Source organism: Barbatula barbatula, assembly GCF_947034865.1.
Source record: "Barbatula barbatula genome assembly, chromosome: 1".
Taxonomy (NCBI): domain Eukaryota; kingdom Metazoa; phylum Chordata; class Actinopteri; order Cypriniformes; family Nemacheilidae; genus Barbatula; species Barbatula barbatula.
The window spans coordinates 10,199,726-10,221,233 of NC_136766.1; the positions used below are offsets into that span (position 1 = coordinate 10,199,726).

Sequence of the window (21,508 nt, forward strand, 5' to 3'; positions counted from 1 at the left end):
AAGCTACAAAGGTGAATTGACACTCTTTATTTAAAAATGTGTTAAATGTGTACATTAGTGACCAAAAGTGATGTTGAAAGAGCATATCGTCACCTTGGAATTACAAAGTTCATTGTGTTCTGAGCAGTTTTCAGATATTGAGCTTCAAAGTTTTTACATTCCATTTGACTTTTTAGATTTAACCTTTATGTTTTATAAAAAGACACAACATTTACACATTGTTTAAAAAAGAATACAAATATGTGGATGTCAGATAGAACCTTATAATTCCAGGGTGATCATATACACTGACTACAGTTATTAATGTTTTGTTGAAACCTCTCTTGTGAAAATATTTGGTAGGGATTCTACTGAGACTTAATACAATCAGCTTTGTGCATGTATTGTGTGGAATTGTAAGCCAGGCCGCCTTAAGTTTTTCAGTTCACATTCTGCACACTTATGCATACAACATTTAGTAATATATCTTTAATAATGTAATTATTGAAGTAAAGAGCCCGCACATCACTTTTGACCACTAGTGTATGTATAAGAGAATGGTAAGTACTGTACAAGTATTAAATATCAATATCAGAACGGAAACGGTCAAATGCAGTTTTTGCTATTTCAGCAAGTGGGACATTTTTTAGAAATGATGAACCGCTACTGTGAACAACTCTAGTGATAAAGAGGTCAGCTATAAGAAAAGCACATATTAACTTGAATTTTTAAAGTCCCGCTAAGTGCTTGTTTGAAAAATGGTCCTTGTATATAAAATCTGCTCTCTATATAGAAAACGGGTACAAAAGCATATGATATATTTACATTCTACATTCAGAGGTCTGTGTTCTGGTAACATACACAGATTTGGCAGGTTTATAAAGACTCTTGGGGTGGCTCGCTTAAAATAATCGAGTGTGCTCTGAAAAATCACCATCTTCAAAAGGAGTCTGGTTATTTAAAACTATTTTACATAAACAGTATAACTTCCACAAGAACATTTCTCTGTGTGTCTATTCTCTACTTCTTTTTCTAAATGGTGAATAAGTTTACACACACACAATCCCCACACTACTGCTGCATCTACTGTGAGGGTCATACTATAGTCTCTGAGCCTGACACCTTTCCAGTGAAAAAGTCCCAGAAGTTGCTTGGCGGCTTGCTGTCGTCTGACGTCGTGGATGAAGCATTGGAGCTCTGTCGTACCCAGACGCGTTTCTCTACAGGGCTCTGCGGTTGGGAGTCACTATCCTCCTGTCCCAGATCAGAATAAAGTCGTTCCCCTGACCACGTTTGCCTGGAAGCGGCTTGTCTTTGGTCTCGAAGCTGTCTCTCATCACTCTGGGCATTGACGGAGGGCTGGGTCAGACTCAGCAAGTTGTGGTGAGAATGAAACTGCCTTATTTGGCCAATGGACTTTGGAGGAGCCTCGGAGGAGCCTGTTACACAGAAGGATCATCTATCATACAGGAAGATCTATAAATCATATTCTTATAAGTCTATAATAATACTATTCCTCCTCAATATACAGAATAAGCTCACGGTTTCTGTTGGTGTTAAGGTGAAGAACGTTGAGGAAGACGTCGCTGTTAAGACTTCCTATGCTAGATGAATCTGGGAAGAGAGGCTCCAGGGATGAAAGATCGTCACTGGATTGACCCACAAAATCCATGGAGACCTGCGGGTCCCTTCGTTCACCCGAATCTGTTTCCATTGTTAGACTGCTGCTGCTGTCAGATGTGTTAATGAAAGAATGTGTGCAGGCACTTAGCGTTTGGACATTGCCTTTTATTGTTGGACCTCTGTAATTAGGGACACTGGTTTGGTCAAAAGGTTAAAATCAGCCTTTAATTTGAAAATAATTCATTTTCTAATGAAACCAAATGAGCATGATAAAATTACAATCCTTTTTAAATCACCTGCATTAAAAAGTAACAAGATTCAAATTCTTAAAGGGATAGTCGCCTACTAAATGTGACCCTATCGACTTCCATTGTATGCACTGTAAAACTTTTCTGTAAATTTACAGGCAATTTCTAACAGTATTGTACTGTATTTATATAAAACAGTTTGAGACTGTATATTTAACAGAATGGCTGTAAATGTACAGTATTATTCAGTTTTCAGCACGCAAAATTCGTAATACAGTATCAGGCTGTGAATGCTTTGCATTGTGGGATTGATTTCCTTCGCGCTCAATTTTTTTAAATGTGAGCACACATCTGTTGCCGCTGAAGCACTTAATTTGTAAGTGGGATATTCATATGAACAACATAAGCTTAACGCTACATAGGCTACTGTATGAAGACATGCTAGTCGTTTCGTCGTGATTCTTTTTTCTTATTTGAGCAGCGAGTTCGCCTTTTAATCTATAGCTGCCTGTGACATTACAACTTTGAGAGACTACCGGTGAAAATGAGAGGATAATGCCGCAAGAAGACGGGGGAAATACATTTAGTCTGTGTCGAGGAGAAATGAAGTTGCAGCAGATGGATAATTCTTTGACTGAGCATTGACACGGTAAGACAGTTGTTTTATTCGACTTGATTTCTGAACTGTTAGCACGAGTGGACTGATTTTGGGAACAAAAGTGTTACATTAATCAAGAATATTTTGGATCGGTGTGTTAATCCTGTTTTAATCCTTTTGACGATTGAACATAAGATATCGAAATTATAACGCCCAAGATAAGTTGCTGTCTTTCGGCGCGATGTGATTCAACTTAGCTTAGCCATGTAACGTTACACGTAGGTTAAAACACGAGTGAATAGTTCAATCTGTTCTCAACTATTCACCAATGAACTTTGAGAAATATTTTGAAAGGTAAACATGTATCATGCCATTCGCACGACCTGCGTTTGATTTTCGATTCATTTTTAATTTCAGGCTGAGTCATCTGATGACGATCCACTGAGTGCTAACGTAAGTTCTTAGCCTTAAAGTTATAATTCACTTGTTCACAACAATGATGTGGTGTCAGTTCTGTGATGGTCCATTTGAATCGATCTTATCATACTGCCATCACATGAAAATACATAGTCATGCTCCTAATGCTAATTATAAATGTGGTATTCCTGGTTTCCCCAGAAGATTCAAAAAGTTTGCTGCTTTTAAGGCTCGATCAGGGATCACAAAAAGAGGGACACAAATACATCTGCTGAGCAATTAATAGGTAATGCTTTAACTTTAGTCTGTGACATTGGTGTCTGTCAGATAAGATGTAGTGATTTGGAAAACTTCATGTTACACCTGAAGTCTCTATCAAAGAAGGCATCAGAGTGTCTTGCCCATTTAAGTGTAATAAAAGCTATTCTTTTGTGTCAACACTGACCTCACATATATCCAGGTATCACTGCAACTCCTCTGCAGATAGGCTTCTTTATAATTTACTACATTTGAACTTTTCAGTACAGAGGCAACATGGTGAGGTATGCAATGTGACTGAAGACTCAAATGCAATGTCTGATTCGTTTATTGATTGTGATGATGGTGAAGATCAGTTGGGTATTGCACTATTGCCAGATAATGCAAATGAAATGCTGTTTTTATAGAATATTTATCTCAAATTGCAGGCATAGCACATTCTCCCATCATCTGTAATTCAGTCGGTAATTGAGGGGCTGCTAGACATCTATGATATTAGCCAGTCTCATTTGCTAGGGTAAGTGAAAAATTAACTACACTTGGAATTTCTGAAAATGATATCAAGAATGATGTAGACATTATGTCTACAACATCGAGAATTCTTATGTTGTTCTAAAACTGATGATCTTTTTCCGATGTGTAATACCCATGCACTACACACTGATAAGAGGAGAAAGTCTTTCTTAAAAGCCAATTTCAAGTATGTTGAACCTGTCCCCATCTGCCTCGGTTAAAATTAATCTGGCAAGGAAAGCTTTGCTAAATACATTCCCACTATGCAAAGTTTAGAAGCTTTGTTCTGCTGTAAATCAGTTATAGAACAACATAAAAATTCATGATCTGAAATTAAAGCAAACGGTGTCCTCTGCGATGTATGGGATGGCAGTTATGTCGATGACAATGTGCTGTTAAAGGATGATACAGATTAACTTGCTTTAATCTTGTATCAAGACGCTTTTCATTTGGCAAACCCACTTGGATCTGGCAAAAAAAGCACATAATTCTTGCTGTTTACAAGACACTTGGAAACCTGTTGCCTCACTGCAGGTCAGGAATTGACCACATGCAGCTTGTTACTTTTGGAGTGATAACATTATCCAGACAATTTCTTGAAAGACATCTGATTGAGAACGAGAGAGACCGAGATATCTAGAAATAGGCATAATCATCATAATAATTTGTTTCTGTTCTTTCTTGTAGACGCTTTCTTGACATCAACCCGGAGCGTGGATCAAAAGCCAAAAAGGGGAAAGTGACTTAAAAGAAGACTGGCCAAGTTGTGCAAAAAAAGGACACTACTGTGCACCCACAGGTTTCCTCTCTTCTGAGAATTTACAGACTTTAAATGGAACTTTGTTTAGACACTTCCACTTTCCACTGTAATTGGACTAAAAGGAAGTAAGGCATTGTTAATGATGTACTGTTAATTGCAATACAAAAATAGTAGCATGACCTTGATTTATAATGTTCTGCTAATTGTAAACGGTTCTGTCAATTTATTTCGTACAGCTGACATTTCAGCCAAAATGTGTTTAAATGGGATTTCTCTGGCCTTTGCATCAGAAATAAACATTTTATATTCTAAGACTATTGTTTTCTATTTCCATTTGAGACTACTGATATGGAAGTAAAATAAATTTAATTCTTGATTTAAGGAAAAAGATATTCTGTGTAAAAAAAATTGATTGCAATATATAACACCTTGTAATATGTCAAATTAAATGGCATAACAGTATAATACTTAATACAGTCATAGTTCTGTAAAAATACAGTAATTTGCTGGCAACCCAGCTGAAGGAATGTAAATTAAAAGTGTAAATATTTACAGCACACTGTAAAAAAAATACAATTACAGCATGATACTGTATCTGGCAACTACAGTACAACACTGTAAATATTGTTTACAGTTGTGGTTCTGTAAAAATACAGAATGTGGCTGGCAACCCAGCTGCCAGTATTTTACTGTAAATTTACAGGGAAAAGTTTTACAGTGTGAACACAACCACGAAGACATCTTGTGTCAGTTGACATGAGAGTGAAAATTATGATATAATTTATATTTTTGGGTGAAATATCCCTTTAAGGCTTATAAGAAAAATGCGCCTTTAAGACCTACTGTAAATAAGTAAATTCTTAATGTTTTTGTAATCCTATCTGAATTGACTTCTTTATTTTTAATCTGATCAATACATTTTCAATATTCAGATCAAGAAAAAAGACTTTTCACAAGTTTGTAAAAAATATTCACCATCCACGAAGACAGAGTAAACAATGCATGCCTTAACTCAAAATTGAAGTGACTGGTTACTTATTCCAACTGGCTCTGTTAAGATTTGTGAATTTAAAGTGACAGGTTACCCCTTTTGAAAACCTCTTTCAAACCTTTATGACTTACTTTCTTCCGCAAAACACAAAAAAATATATTTTAAAAAGTTGTCAACGGAACAGAACTGGCCCCCATTTAACCAGTTAAATGCAAGTTAACAACATTCTTCAAAATATCTTCTTTTGTGTTCTAGGGAAGAAAGAAAGTTATACAGGTTTGAAAATGACGAGAGGGTGAGTAAATGGTGACAGCATTTTAATTTTTGGATGAACTATCCCTTTAAAGAACAGTCTGTTGCCACAAGTTATCATTTTCGACTGCCAAGTAAAAAAAACTAAGATGTAAGCAGTTACTAAAACATTTTAAAAAGAGTTAGAGGGTGTATACACTTTATGAAAACTTTTGAATAAATGTCATTTTTCAAAACCTGAGGAAGTTAAAATGTTCAATTTAAAGAATAACCCATATACCACGATACTAGCAACAGTCATGAGAACTATAAGGAAGCTGACCTGACTTTCCTGCGTAGCAGATAGTCAATAATATCAGGGTCTGTCTGGATGAGACTCATGAGCACCTCCTGCTGGAGCTCAGCAGACACCTGCTCAAGAAAAACACATTTTTACTCTATTAACATTAAGTCACACAAATACACAACTAGAAACACTCAGGACTCCTTTTACAAGCCAGCAACGGAAATGAGGGTCTATGTACAATACATGACTACATATCAACGCGGGATAAATAATAAAACATCTCTCTCTCTCTCTCACCATGAAGAGGTGTTTGTGGTTCTGGATGAGCAGCAGGGTAACAGAGATAACAGCAGTGCTGTCCTCTATACCCAGAGCCTGAGGACTGAGCTCTCTCTCTGATCCTCTCTCTTTCTGGAGGAGGTTGGGCCCAAAGATCACTGCGAGGTTGCCTGCCGTCATCTTATTGCCTGAGATCTAATCACATCACCATATTAAATCACCCTTCAGAATCACAGGCGTCAAATTGTTTGTGGTGGGGACGGTCACATGAGCGGGCTGGCTGCGAGATCATGTAAATCAATTAATATGCTTGTGACATGTCTTTTATAGGACGACAATTATAAAATCTGCCACTGTCAGCCTATTGGCCTAGAGATGAATTTAATGCGTTCTGTTTGGGGGGTCGCAGGTTTGTCATCCCACACAATAATGAATTTGATCTAACAATAACTCCTTGTCCAATGAAATAGAGATCTGATGATGTAGACAGTTATTATGATTGATTATAATATGATTATATTTTCCAGATCTTATTTGAAGAGTTTAATCAAACTGCATTTTTTTTATCAAGTAATAATAATAAAATATTTAACACAATAAAAACATGACAAAACTTTGATTTGTCTTGAAAATGGGTTGTTTTTTGCAAATAAACTGCAAACGTCCTACGGTCAGAACACAAACAAACGGATACTTTCATTCAAGCACAGTGAAATGATAAAACATTTTTGGAGAATACTGTAATTGTTATGAGAACAGTTAGGTACAGGTTGTGTTACCTCCTGTTGGTCAGGCCCAGTCGAGTCGTGTGCGTTCTGTTGTACTGTATGTAAGAGGGTGAGGAGCCTCAACAGCGTATCACAGTTACAGTGTGGTAACAGGTATAACAACTGCTGCAGGTACGTCAACTGATCAGCCCCTCTCAACACTGTCACACACAAGACATCATATGCACATTAGTTCACTTTAATAATGCTAATACAATAATAATAAGTGTCACAATATTTATGCAACAACACAGTGTGTATCATCATGAATGGGTCATGCTAAAAACCTGTTTTCTTTTTTTCTTTGCTCTTACAGTTAGCGTGCAGGAAGGCGGGGTACAGTTCTCGAGGCAACAGCGGGTCGGGCATCTCCCTCAGAAACTCCTTCAGTAACGCAGCCACGTCATGAACGCTTTGCTCCTCATCTAACACGACGTCTATCCCGCTGTTAAAGTCATCACGTAGCTGAAAACACAGTCAATGATTCAATAGCCTCAAACAAACTGCGTACCACTGCGGATGAGACTCAAGTATCCGAAGCCTCGTATTTCTATACAAACACAGTGTAATATACACAGAGATCGCCTTCTGTGTGGGGTATCTGCCTGCATATGAACTATAACTGCTTTATGCAGATATGGAGTTAAATTACATCCAAGAACATACAATGCGTTGCGAGTGTTGTGCTGTCATAACTGTGTGTCTTATAATCAATATGAAAGAAAGGGTGAGGGTGTGTGAGAGAGAGAGAATGAGAAATTATTTTGTATCCACTCAAGAGAGCAGCTGGAACTAGCAAACTTACTTGACGGACTCTCTTTTTGGAGCTGCCTACCCGGAAAATCCCCAAAGTTTGTAACCCTAGAAAGAGAGAAAGCTGATGCTCATAAACAAGTGTTGGGCTCTTATGTCAACATCCTGATTTAACTTTTTGTTGAGGATGTTTGAGTATTATTCAAATGACATGTCTCTCCGTTTGTAACATAATCAGGCTGTGTTACATGCAGGTCCGCACGAAATTTGCCACGACAGAATTCCTAAAAAAACAGCTGTTTTCTACCTGTCGTACCTCACCCCTGTCAACTTTTCAGTGTTTAAACGTTTTAAAGTTTTTCAAAAATCCATTCCACAGATTTATGCACACCAAAGTACAGTACAAGAATTCAGAGTCAGGTGTTAAGCTACCATAATAGATGTATGCGCTTGAAGGTGCATTGTACATATCTGGATTAGGATTTACATGCTGTTTTTCTAACCAGATATCTCGACAGCCAAGCTGTATATTATCTGGACAATTGGAAGCCTTAAAGGTCCAGTGTATTAAATTGAGTGGCATCAAGCGGTGATGTTGTGGATTGCAGCCAACAGCTCACTCCTCCCCTCTCCTGTTCTAAGCACTATGGAGGCTTTTTAACTTCTTTGAGATAGCGTGTGTACAAAACATGCTCTGTAGAGTTTGTCCGTTTAGGTTAACTGTAGAAAAACACTGCGAATTCCATGCAAGCTGACTGCAGTGTATGTAGTCATTCTAAGGTAATAAAAACATAACGCTTCACTATGTAAGGGTTTTATAAACCTCTGAACACATAGTTATGTATATTATATTGCATACAGATACTCTTCCACATTGCACCTTTAACATTTTGTGGTGTAATGTTGTTTGCAGCTCACCATAAGCCTGAATGTGGTTACAGCAGCGTTCCACCACTCGGGGTACTTGTCTGTAAATGGGGTTGAGACTGAGCTTGGCCTGTGTACGGCCCGCGGATGCCTTCTTCATTTCCAGCTCATTAGGGTGAGAGAGCTGCAGAGCTTCTAGAAGTCTGGACTGACTCTCAACCAGATCAGAGATGGAGTCTACGGACAACCCTCCCTACACAGACAAAGCAGGAGGTGGGGAAGGAGGGGAAAAAGGTAACGATGGAAAGATACACAAAAGTTTAAAGTGTGTGTGACGTACATTAGGTCAAAGTGTCAACATGAACTAAAACAGCCTGTTTAATTTACAAGGAATTATAAAGTTTCTCATTGGTCAATAGTTAAAAGACAAAAAGTATTAGACCGGAGTGTTTGAAATCGTACAATACTTTTGTAATGTACGCAGATGAAATGTAAACACATTTTCTTAAAAGCTTTTCAAACACCACATCGATCAGCACAGCGATGACTGAACAGCCCAGTAATCGGTTCTCTTTCCTTCCTCTCCCCATGTTTGGGTGGAGAAAATGGAGAGTTTGATTTGGCAAAGAAACAGACATAGATCTCATCCCCCCCTGCTGATCTGTAGCCACCCCGTAGAGATATTGTCTCTGACCCTACTGAGTGAGGTATTGAGTTTGCCCATAGCGGCACAAATAACCTGAACCACACTGACTGCTGCCATCCAGAGCCACAGTAATAACATCTTAACCATTTTGATGATGAGCACTACAGTGCTTAGGGCATTATCTGTTTTCTTTAAATCAACGATATCAAACTGTTTTTGCATCAGAATTTAGACTTTGGAATTATAGAGTGCACTCAGATTTAACTTGATTCTGCGTTCTGGCTCTCGAGATTGGTACATGCGGCCAAAGCAAACGTCTTTTTGCAGGTGACTTTTTTATGGTTTTGTGACATAATATATAAAAAGACGTTCTTGTTTTTCTTGAACAAGTTGCTTAATATTGAGTTAAAAGTCTTTAGCAGGAATTTAATCTGTTTAATGTTTATATGCGAGGTGTTCCGTATCAGCACTTGATGGTGGGGAACTGTTTGAATGAATGCCAGGGTAGCATTTTTATTGGCCCTATTTAAATTTCTGTTTCTTCTCCTTTCATTTGCTCTCAGATAAGATGTCAGCAACACATAATCTCTCGAAGCAACAGAACAGAATTGAATCATCATACAGTTGTAGCCAAAAGAGATGTCCAACATTGGAACATTTATATAACCTAATATATTTAATAGAATATACTATATTTAAATGACTATGTTTATTCAAATATATTATTAAAGATGTATGATAACTATATTCATGTTGCATTGTTGTAGAGTGTTCGCTTTATTTTAAGAACATTTGTATGTTTGATATCCATTTATTTTTGTTTTAGTTTATTTTTGTATTTCGGTCAAATATTTAAACAATAGCAATATTTAAGGTTGGCGGAATGAAACTGTTCTGGGCAAACTCTCCGCCTGTCCATCAATCTTGCATTAACTTGCGTAACAGGATTAAATCAAAATGATCCGGCAGATACAGGCAGATATGGAAGCGATGGGGATGGAAGTTTTGTGTGCGGTACGATTAAGTAGCCGATAAGGGGCAAAGAAAGGCAATTTAAATAGGATGCAGTCTAGTATGTGTAGTATGACTATTGGTCAACGTGGATAAGCTGCACCTGATGTGATCGGCTGATGCAAGCTAGACTCACGTGACCTGCCAGAACTGACGCTACGCTTGATATTTGTATAAACCATTATTGGGTCTAAAGTTATGACGTTTATGAAATGGAAGTCTTATAGATGTATTTCTGGGTTTTATGACAGCATGTCACCATGAAATCAGACAGGAAAATTCTAAGTGTTTTACACAGTGTTGGATTGATTATTATAAATGATTTATCCACGCACACCATTATGTTTTTAAATACATTTTCACTTGTAATCTTTAATATAAAACATTAAGGTCCTCTCCCCCTTTTTTATGCAAAAAGACAAATACATACAAACAACATATAAGCTCCTCTCCTCCTCTCAACAACAACTCTTCACCACACGACGTAAGCAACAAAAAAGAGGTAGGACTATACTGACTATCCAATGGTCAGGCATTTTTTGCCAAATCATAATTTAAAGCTGTGTGGGGCAAAAGGGGACTAAAAGTTATATGTTCCCCACCCAAACTTCCAATTGAGTAAGACAGAAAATAAATCTGCACTCGTTCAATTAATATAATTTCCATCATAAATATAAGTTGCCATCATAAGAGTGTTTGATCTAAATAGTCCTACATTCTCCTCATACCCGTCTGTGCGTCCGCGATGTATTGTCCATGAACGCTGATGACACAGGTTTGCTGTGAACCTCCAGTGCTGGTGAGGAAGCAGCTGCAGGTGATGAGGCTGTACTGCGCAACGTCCGGTTTCCATTGTGCTGCCATTTCTCAGCACGGAAGTGTAGTACACTGGCCTCTAGGTCCAGACAGTCCCGGCGGCTCTCTTTCAGTGCGTCCTGACGCTGCTTGTGTGCCCGGTCATTGGCAATTACTTGAGCAAGAGGGATGCCGAATGCCTGAGGTGCAACATCTGCAGAAGTGTTTGAAAGGACAGTTAGCACAACGACTGGCCATTTCAGCTGATCTATGGACTGTTTAATTGAACTCAGTTATAGGGAAAGAATGGATGAATTAAGACAATGCATCAAGAATCATTTTTTTATAAAGTATGTAAAAGCACCGCAAAGACAGATATGTTTTACATTACATTTTAGGAAGGGAGCGTGTGTTATCAGTCAAACCCAGCTTTTGAAAACAATGACTCTGCACATGTCTTCCCAAAACACTATCTAGTTTACACAGACAATTGCTTTACTCGGATGTTTAAATAGAACTACTTTTGTGTACCTGCTTACATTCTGCATGAGATCAAAGACAAAATATATTTTTATGGAACACTAAGTAGGCAAAGGCAATAGACTATTATGTTCGTCAGCATTGAATAAAAAGATGTGGGATTGTGCAGGAAGTTTCTGGAAGTTTACAAAAACTGTGTTTTTGTGGAAATGTAGTCTAAATCATATAATTCTGGGTATGAATCATATTATGGCCTAATGCTTTGTGTAAATGATTTCTGTAGGTTTGAGATCTATGGACTATATCGAAGACACGTTGTTTACACTTTACAAATCTTTAACGTATTATACAGCCTGCAGACTTAAGGACTCCAGGTTTTTGAAAAGAAAAACATATTTACATGACTAATCTTGTGTGAACATACAATTAAAAGCTATTTCAAAGTGCTAATAGATTTTCGGACAACGTGTTTTCTGAAATAATCATACAGCTGTATCTGTCTTTTATAAATGTGATCAAACTAAAGACTCTACAAATATTTAAAGGGTGCAATACTATTCTGTAAGTACTCAAGATTAACATGAGATATGCGATAGCTCTGTGTGTTATGGCCGCTTTAAGCTGTTTACCTGTAATTGAACTGAACCCATCCAAGGTTAATTTTACATATAGATTAATAAATTATGCCCACGCTATTAAATAGCAACTATCTGTTGTGATCTGTTTTGGCTGGAAGAATAATACAACAGCATGCCTTCACTGCAAAAGCGGTCATAACGTCTACCCCCTCTTTTCTTCTATCTCCACCTCTAGGCTTAAAGGTATCGTGGCAGGTCAGGTTAGTCTGGTCCACTAGCCGCAAGCTTACCGATAAGCTGGATGGATAGGGGGATTGGGTCTGCTTTAAATACATTCCTTCCCTTACCCTCCCAACATCAACCCTTCTAGTTCTGCGTTCCACCCCGACCTCCAGTCATGTCGCCGTGGAACATGAACTCGGCGCACATGCTGGATACAAGTGCCAGGCCGCGGCTGCAGGTGGCATGCGGTATGACATGGAACATGGCCAAGCAAAGCCGTCTGACCCCCAAATTGGTGGTGTTGTGGCTCCTTTAATGCTTGGTCTGAGATCAGTACGAGCTACATATTAACGGCACTTAAAGCAAAGGTAAACACTGATCCCAAATCAGCCCTAGTGAGCTTGTAATGTTTGTATTGTACTAAACCAGAATGATGAATTAAAAACAGAAGATGTGAAACAATAATTCATGGAATGCTTTTGACAATTCTTAAGCATGGTTAGTTTAAAGATAAGAAAAAACTGAAATAAATATTTACATTTAATTTTTTATGAACATTTTATTTAGTGTTAAAGAAATGTGATTTTACTACACTAGGTGATCTAGCAGAAAGGCAAATATTAAATGTAAACAATCATTTTTTGTATCTTTAGGAACATTATTTAGAGTTTTCACTTTAAGACTTGCGTATGGTTCGCTAATCCTGTTATTTGTATTGTAACTTAAAAACTAAGTTGAAATACAAATCCGAAATCACGTGTATTCGCAAGGATGCACAGATTGTTGGAAGTAACTACAGTGGATGTACAGAATTCAGCGTCTTAAAGTCTTAGTCTCGTGTGTTTTATAGGCCAATGGGAGATTTGCAGAAACTGTGACACACCAGGGTCAGAGATTCCACAAGGAGAACATCCATTTATCGGTCTCTGTTCTGCCTTCACTGTCTCACCAGTGAAAGAGATTATCTTAAACAAAACTTGTGTTGACATCTGGCTCAGGTTTGCAATACACTTTGACCATCATTGGTGGTTGAAATAAATCTAAAAGGTGGCACTATAGATATGATGAGGTACAGTATACAGTATGTGTCTCATGTGTTTTTTATCACGCAAAGATTACAAGACTGTTCTCAGGAATGCTGTCTGACAAATAGGGGTTACTTAAAGTACTTTAAGGAGAACAGTTCACATGGTTCAAATGGTCCAAACATAGTTAAGCCTCACAAAGCAAGGTTTTTTGAAGCCAAACTATGTTAAAAGTAAACAGTTGCTATTTGTACTTTTTTAAGAGGTTTTACACATCTGTTAATATGTTCTTAAAGGAGCATTGAATCAAAGGACGTGGTTACGTCTTACCTCTGTCTTTCTTTTCTTTTGAGAATGAGTCAAACTTTCTCCGCAGTGATTTCCTTCTCTTATGAGTCTCTGCAGAATAAAGATAGCAGTTGGTTTATGAACAGGCAAATATATAAATGAAACCATTATTTATAATTTAAAATATAACAAGATAAAAATATATTTATTACGATGACTGATGTCTTTTGAACTTTTCTAAATAAAGTGAAAACTTCAGCCCCAAGCATGGACACAGAGCTGCCAAAGCAAGCATGCTTACGCTATTTAAAACCATTGTACTGTGAAGGCTGTGCTTAAGATAAAATGAAAGAAGCAAAAATACTTACAGTTTTTTTTTTGTAAAAAAAACAAGAAAATATAATGAACAGTAGGAATGAATGGGATAAATAAATGTAAAACATAACAAATAAAACTACAATTAAAAATTAGATTAAGAAATTACGATTTAAATGTGATTTACTTTAGCAGGTAAGTTATGTTGTAAAGCGTATGTTTTGAAGGTCACAGGAAAAAATGTTGAGAAGTTGAAACTTTTGAAAAACTAGTGTATATTAGGATCAGGGATTGATTTATAAAGAGCTCTAAATTAAACATCTGAGGGAATGTGCAGATGTGAGAGATATTGTGATGATGTTCAGAGAGAAGTAGAGAGGAGTGCACATGCAGAGGGGCTTTAGGTGGGGTCATGTTCCCATGACTGCAGGAAATGAGAGTTTATTTCTATAGCAACTGACCCCTTCAATCCCCACACGCCAAGACATCATGGGCTTATCCGCAATTAGATCCCATCAGAGACAGGACGAGAGAGATGATGATGTGCAAAACAATTATCTGATTTAGGTTAAATAATCACTTTAGTGCAACACAGAGATTAAACCGAGCACGAGAATGGCTATCAAAGTAAGAGAGCCACTTTTATAAAGTATGAGACTGAGATGAAACCTGGATTAATCAACAAGAAACGCGAAAATAAAAGTCTCAAACTCAGAGATCCATCAATCATCACATGCTTTCTGAATTCTGTTATATTACAGAGCCTAATTTATACTGTCCGTAGAACATTCATCTTCCCAAAGAATTGTTGCCAAACACAACGATGACAGTTCTGAAAGAGGCGGCCAAGTAAACCACCATGCAATTTCTGACGAATTTCTCCTTTGGAAGAAAAATGTTCTGTAAATATTCCCATAAAAATCTGGTGGCTGCTTCCCCATGGGTCAGCCGGCTGTGGTCTTCTCACAGATGGCCAGTTTAAAACTCCATGTTAAAGAACAGAGGATGGCCTTCCGTGATTTGACCATGTGGTGCTTTGGTACGTGCTGGGAATTACACTTCCCACATACAGTAACAAAGAAAGGGGGAAGTGATTTTCCATGGTGGGATATAATGGGACAATCACGAGATTATTCATAGCACCAACACACAGAATTGCATAGAGGAGTTAAGAAACCGAACACAAAATCATATCAAAGATAAATGATGACAATGCAACATTTCTGTTTATATTATTGTGCACATACACTTTTATATTCAACATTGTGCTTTCTTTGGTAACACATTTAAAACGATTTTCATTAGTAACATTATTAAATTACTTAATGCTTAAAGGGACAGTTCACCCAAAAAATTCTGTCAAACTTTACTCACCCTCTTGTCATTTCAATCCTTTATGACCTTCTTTATTCTGCCAAACTCAAAAGAAGACTTGAGGGGCTGCCGACTGTCTGTTTACGTTTATATTTATTTAAGATGTTACATGTTTTCCGGTTCCCGTCTCCTTCCTTCCTTTTATGGATATTTGTTACAAATATATTTTGAAGACAGTTAGTAACCGAACAGCACCGGCCCCCATTCACTTTTATTGTATTGACCCAAAACCAATGCAAGTCAATGGAGCCCAGTTAACAACATTCTTCTTTTGTGTCATGCGGAAGAAAGTCATACAGGTTTTTAATTTAAAAAGGGTGAGTAAATGATGACAGAATGTTTTTTTTATCACTTGAACAGATCTGAAGCAAGATAATGGAAAAAATCTTTATAGCTCTCTTTCTACTTAACCCCCTCATCTGCTAAATCTGAAATCTCATTGAAATACCTGTAAATTCACTGTGATGTTATATTTCTATGTTTTTTAAAGCATCTGATATGTGTAGAATAATCTAAAACAATTATATAGAAATTTCCACACATATTCACAAAACACAGCTATTTGCAAATGTACCTTTAGGAATGCTGATCTTAAAATCCAGGTGTCTTTTTTCCAAGTGGTAAAGAGCCACCTCCTGCAGTCGTGCTCTCTCCAGCTCTGACAGACTTTGGATGGGAACCGGCTGCAGCCTCAAGCTCTGTCCCAGCATGGTGGTCCACGTGTGTTCGCCCTGAGACACAGACAAACAGACTGAAAAAACGGAACTGAAACAGTGAACAGGAAATTAAAGAGCACAGGAAACCATTGTTTTTTGCCACAGTCTACTTTCTTGAGTTTGCTTGCAACCCATCTCTAAATTACCTCTTTAAAGTGATGCTGATTTACAAATTCTGCAGCCCAGTTTTTTAGGATTGACCCTCGTGAAAATGATATACTGCGGTTAGATTGCTTTGACCTGTTAAACGCTACCATCAACTCGTGCAGAGAAGCCATAGAAAATTTTACGAGCAGGTTTCTTGTGTTTACCTATGTGCTGTTGAAACAGGAAGTTTGGGCGGCACGTTGAAGGGACCTTTTGCTTATTAGCCGATAGGCTGTAGTTTCATCAAAACAATGAATCACCATTTGTTGATGGATTTGGGCAGTGTGATTGGATCAAATCTGTGTAGTACAGAATATATTTTTTGTCCATATTCTTAGAATACACAATGATTTTAAAATGCGTTTTAGATGCATTTACTGTATGTGCTTAAAATTTGCTCTACTTTTAGGAGTAAATAGACATGGGCTAAAATCCACATAAAGTCTGTTGTTATGTTTTACACTCTTGACTTTTATAGGGACATCATGTCGGGATAAATATTCACAAAAAAAAGGCCCTGTCTGGGTCAACCAAAAACACAAAACAGCCTGAAGGATCTAAACACTATAAAACATCCTCTAATAGAAAAGCAAAAAATTTGAGCCTTCTCTGTTTAATTGGATTCAAGGGCAGCTACTTTTAGACTTGGCAGTGATCCTGTATGGGGTAAACATACAATAGCTGGTGGACATGTTATGATCCAGCGCAATTCCCTTGGCAGCATACATCCCGTCACATGTGTTGTACAGTTCATCTGATGCGATGACAAATAAGAAAAGGATCGAAACAGTAAACAATTGCTGATGCTGCAATTGTGTGATCATGTGAAAACACCAGGTAAAGTACAGTAACACAAACAGCCTTTGAGTCCCTTTTGTTGAAATGATGTTATGGCACTGGCTTAGCAGTTATAGTATTACATGTGCAAACAGTTTGCAGCTTGATGTGAAGGAACACCAGCAGAACTACATATCTTAGCCTGTGTATATGCAGAAGATGATATTTTATGAGTAAAGTAAATACATTTACATTTTACATTTACATTTAGTCATTTAGCAGACGCTTTTATCCAAAGCGACTTACAAAGAATTCAGGCAGCAATAAGCGATATGTCATAAAAGAGCAATAGTACGATAGTTGCTAATACAAAGTTAATAGTTTCAACAAAAGCTAGACCACTACCGATTGAGAGAAGAGAGAGGGTTAATGTACATTAGTACAGATACAAATGTCAGTCACATTATGTTGATTGGCAGGAACATAAATCTGTCACAATTTGAGTGGTGAGATTTCAAATGCCCATCGTGTCTTATAGGATGTAATGTGAATTTGGTTAACGTTCTGCCCGAAAAGGAGGTAATAGTTATATAAGACAGAAAATAGTACAGAATGTACTTTTTTCTAGAATTGAAAGTTCATTTGGACTCCAAAAATTATAGGACACACATTTATTAATTCTGCCAGACCACCAAAACCAGATACAGATAGTAAAAAATCCCAACATCAACCATTATAGCATGACGATTTAGTTATTAAAAACACCCTTTCACTGGTCATTTTGGTGTGGTATCTTTGTTCCTGTCACTTTGCCACATCAAATGCTAAGCAGTGTTAAGAGGTCATAGGTTGTGTCCTGTTTCTTCTGACAGCATTAGGGTTCAAAGGTCAATGAATGAGATTAGAACTTGATGCCCATCAATTAGTGTTGACACCATTATCTCCATGTCATTAAAGACACCAAATTTCCTCAATGCAGTGACACAATACACACAATGCTCTGCCTTCTAAGTTTTAATTTTTTAACTACATATTCATAATAATGTAAACTGTAAACATCATTATAGAGAGATAAAACAACAGGTAAAGCAAGCCACCAAATCTCTCCCTTCCTCTCTGTTTCTGTCCCAAAAACTAATTTAATCTTTCGCATAACTCATAAAACAGCAAGACACAAACATGTCTTGGTCCTACTGAAATCTACAACATCATCTTTCATCTGGCACATCGTGATGTTTATTGGGTATTAATTTAGTGAAAACAAATGCTTTCGTGAAAAACACTGAAGTTCAAAGTACTAAACGGCATGAAACAAATTTTTCACGGTGTACGTACCACAATATATAAAAATTCAACATTCCAAAACAATATTGGTTTAACATTTCCAACCACAGGGTCAAAAATGCACTTTTAATGTACATCTGTAACCATTTAGACCAAATTAAGTGCAGACTAAGATCATCACGATGAATGTGCATCAGTTAAGAAGAAACATTTCTGGCACACTAAGCAAAGCTTTTGAATTCCCAGTGACGCTATTTCTAAGGGCAAAAAATAAATTACCTAAAACCTCAAATCTCAAAGGCGAATAAAATATACTGCTGTTATATACTTTATTGTAAACTAAACTAAACTACCGTGCTTGCATGGTACTATATCATATAATTTTGGCCAGTTGGCTGCCATTCTGTAGAATTTTTTTTTTAATAAATTTATATCTATTTATCTATTTTATATCTATCTATTTATATATATCCTGTAGCTCAGTGGTTTGAGAATGGTGCTAGTAACGCCAAGGTCGAGGGTTCCATCCCAGAGATTGCACACTCAGAACAATGTATAGTATAATGCAGTGTAAGTCTACCTATAGCATATACATTTATTTAAGGTGTCAGTTGAAATATAAAATTGGTTTTCCTTTTATAATAGGTGACCACATAGTGCATTGGTGCGGTAACAATATTTATTTAGTAGCAGAAATTAGTTTGACAAGAAGCAACAACACATCAGGCGGCTGTAACAAGTGAATGTGTGCTGTAAATTATATTCCACACACAACCGAGACAACAACAGGTTCAAGTGCATGACAAGACCCGAAGCAAAATATCAGATCAAAAACTAGAACGGTAAAAATTTGTGAAACGATCTAACTGTTGATTCAGTACCCTCCAAAGCAAACAAGAAAACAAATATTTTTTTTTACTTCTAAACTTCTATACTTCTAAATCCCAGACCATATTTGTCTTTTCTCTGTATCCTGATCTTTAAAACCTAGCTCATAGTGCTTCATGAGAAGTTTGATAAAAAATACATCTGTTTGAAAACATGCTGATAGTTCCCAGATGCCCCTTTAAAACAATTCCCAAGTGTTTGTATAACAGTTCAGCCAGTAACATTCTTGGTGTTCTTAGCAAAGACCATCAGACCATTCTTGTGGATTTAAAGCATGGTAAGTCTTGCGTGCACTTCTATGGAGGATGATGGGATACTTTTCTCTTGTTTATCCAGTTTCAGCTACAGCTGGGGAACATTTACATCAATGACTTGTTTGGATGTGAACATGCAAATGCATAAACTTAAACATTTTAAAAATGTAAAATTAGAAAGAAACAATCCAATTTGAGCAATGCAACAAATCCGCAGCGGATCTACTGTATGAAGGGAATCTGAGCATTCAACAAATATTACTCTATATAACTCTTTTCGACTGTATAAAATGACTACTACATAATACAAACAGATCACCAATTCATCCTTTTAAAAACATCTTAAAAAACCTTAGGCAAGTTTAAAAACAGTAGCAGAGTTAGAAAGGGGTCACTTCTCATTCATCAGATTTGTTTACCGAACATTAACATCATTTTTTCCTTACACATATATTTGGTTTTCATTATCATGATTTGTCTCTAGAGCAAGTCAGTAATACTCTTGAAATGAAAAAAAATGAAAATCACCATTTCATGTGTAATGTGGTCTGGTGGCCTAATCAGTGTTCCCATCGGGAGAGTCAACTTTAAGAGAATTGAATCCCAAAGAATTTGAGCCCTGCTGTAAATCGTTAGACAAAACAACAGGAAAATCTAAACTGACAAGGAACAATTGTTAAACACTCCAAGAAAGAGACTCTTTTAGTCGTGAAATAGAAACTTTGCTGAATCTTTGTCCTCTTTATAATTATATTTATTGAATCAATCCACAAATCTGATCAATAAATATGCCAAAAACAACAAGTAAGGTCAAACAAGTCAATTCTTCAGTAGCCATTACATAATTTAATATATGTTTAAAATAATATAAATTTAAGCAGGTACACACAATAATCCTTTCTAATCTTTTGCCTCTACACATCTTACATTTCAGTGGTTAGAGCATGGCGCTAGCAACCCCATGGTAATAGGTTTGAATCCCAGGAACAAATGTATAGTACAATGCAATGTAAGTCGCTTTGGATAAAAGCTTCTGCCAAATGCATAAATGTAAATTTAAATGTAATTCACAAAACATAACACTGTATACTGTACTTTAAACAAACCTCTGGTGTAAACGGACATGGCGGACGAACACTATGAGTAACGATAATCCACAAGCATATACTTTAACATCACATTTACCTATAATTTAATATGTTACACACAACATCAATACTATACAGACTGTAAAACATCACAGACAAAACTTTGTCATCATGAAATATTTAAGTCAGCAGTTAAATCAGAACGCTCACATACAGACACATACACACCCAAACACACCCTTCACTCTACCTGCAGGCTGGGGTCTTAAAATGTGGGCAATCTCCTCAAACACTTCACACTGCACAACAGGCACAGCCAATCCGAAGCAAGCGTCCGTCAGACAGACAGACAGAGGCAGAGGATAAAGAAGGAGGTCTGTTCTCTCCATCTGCCGTGTACTCATGCAAATCAGGGCTGCCAACAGCAAACTTCATGAAAACACTCACAGAGTGACGTAAAGCAGAACGGGAGGAGACTAAACTGATGCATGAGATGATTCCTATGTCTCTCACCGCAAGGTTTCCCCTCTTCCTACCTTGTGTCTTGAATCACAGTGCATATTTACACAGCCGTTGTTTACTTAAACTCCTTATTACACACAGACAAACACAATCATAAAAAAATTATCAATGTATATGCAGAACTAACTGTTGTTGTTAAAAACATTTAAAAAGTTTTGTAATTTTTTTGTAAAGTGTATTTTTATCATAAAGGCATTACATTTTTTTATAGATTGTAGTAGCCTATATAGAAATCCCTGGTGACCTCCTGGTGATCTGTTACACAGATTCCACATTTACTTGATAAAGCACCTCAAGGCAAAATACCATTCATTATCTGTGTGAGTGTTTTTGAATTCTGTGTGTTCAAACCCTTGTTCTTACAGTGGATTCTGAAAGTCTGAGTCCACATCTTAGAAAATCTGGAATTTCTTCAATGTAAACATAACGATTACCAGTAAGATTCAGAAATATCTTATATTTACTTTCACGGAACAATCTTAAAGGAACAGTTCACCCAAAATAAAA

At 37.0% G+C, this 21,508-nt stretch overlaps 1 protein-coding gene across 4 annotated transcripts in view; it reads right to left on the reverse strand.

Annotated features, from left to right (window-relative positions):
* The window catches only part of arhgap36 (Rho GTPase activating protein 36), a 29,683-nt gene that overhangs the window by 695 nt on the left and 7,480 nt on the right, over positions 1–21,508 (reverse strand). Inside the window, exons 1-12 of one of the 4 annotated variants that reach the window (XM_079457067.1) lie at positions 20,730–20,890; positions 15,900–16,056; positions 13,679–13,747; positions 10,977–11,257; positions 8,643–8,844; positions 7,777–7,832; positions 7,286–7,436; positions 6,984–7,132; positions 6,223–6,399; positions 5,962–6,050; positions 1,522–1,709; positions 1,102–1,418 (exon numbers count right to left, since the gene is read on the reverse strand). In XM_079457067.1, coding sequence (XP_079313193.1) covers positions 1,102–1,418; positions 1,522–1,709; positions 5,962–6,050; positions 6,223–6,399; positions 6,984–7,132; positions 7,286–7,436; positions 7,777–7,832; positions 8,643–8,844; positions 10,977–11,257; positions 13,679–13,747; positions 15,900–16,035 — 1,815 coding nt within the window. In that variant the 5' untranslated portion in view covers positions 16,036–16,056; positions 20,730–20,890. Of the gene's footprint in view, positions 1–7; positions 1,419–1,521; positions 1,710–5,961; positions 6,051–6,222; positions 6,400–6,983; positions 7,133–7,285; positions 7,437–7,776; positions 7,833–8,642; positions 8,845–10,976; positions 11,258–13,678; positions 13,748–15,899; positions 16,057–20,729; positions 20,891–21,508 lie in introns of those variants that run through there. The other 3 variants (XM_079457064.1, XM_079457066.1, XM_079457065.1) reach the window with 3 other exon arrangements.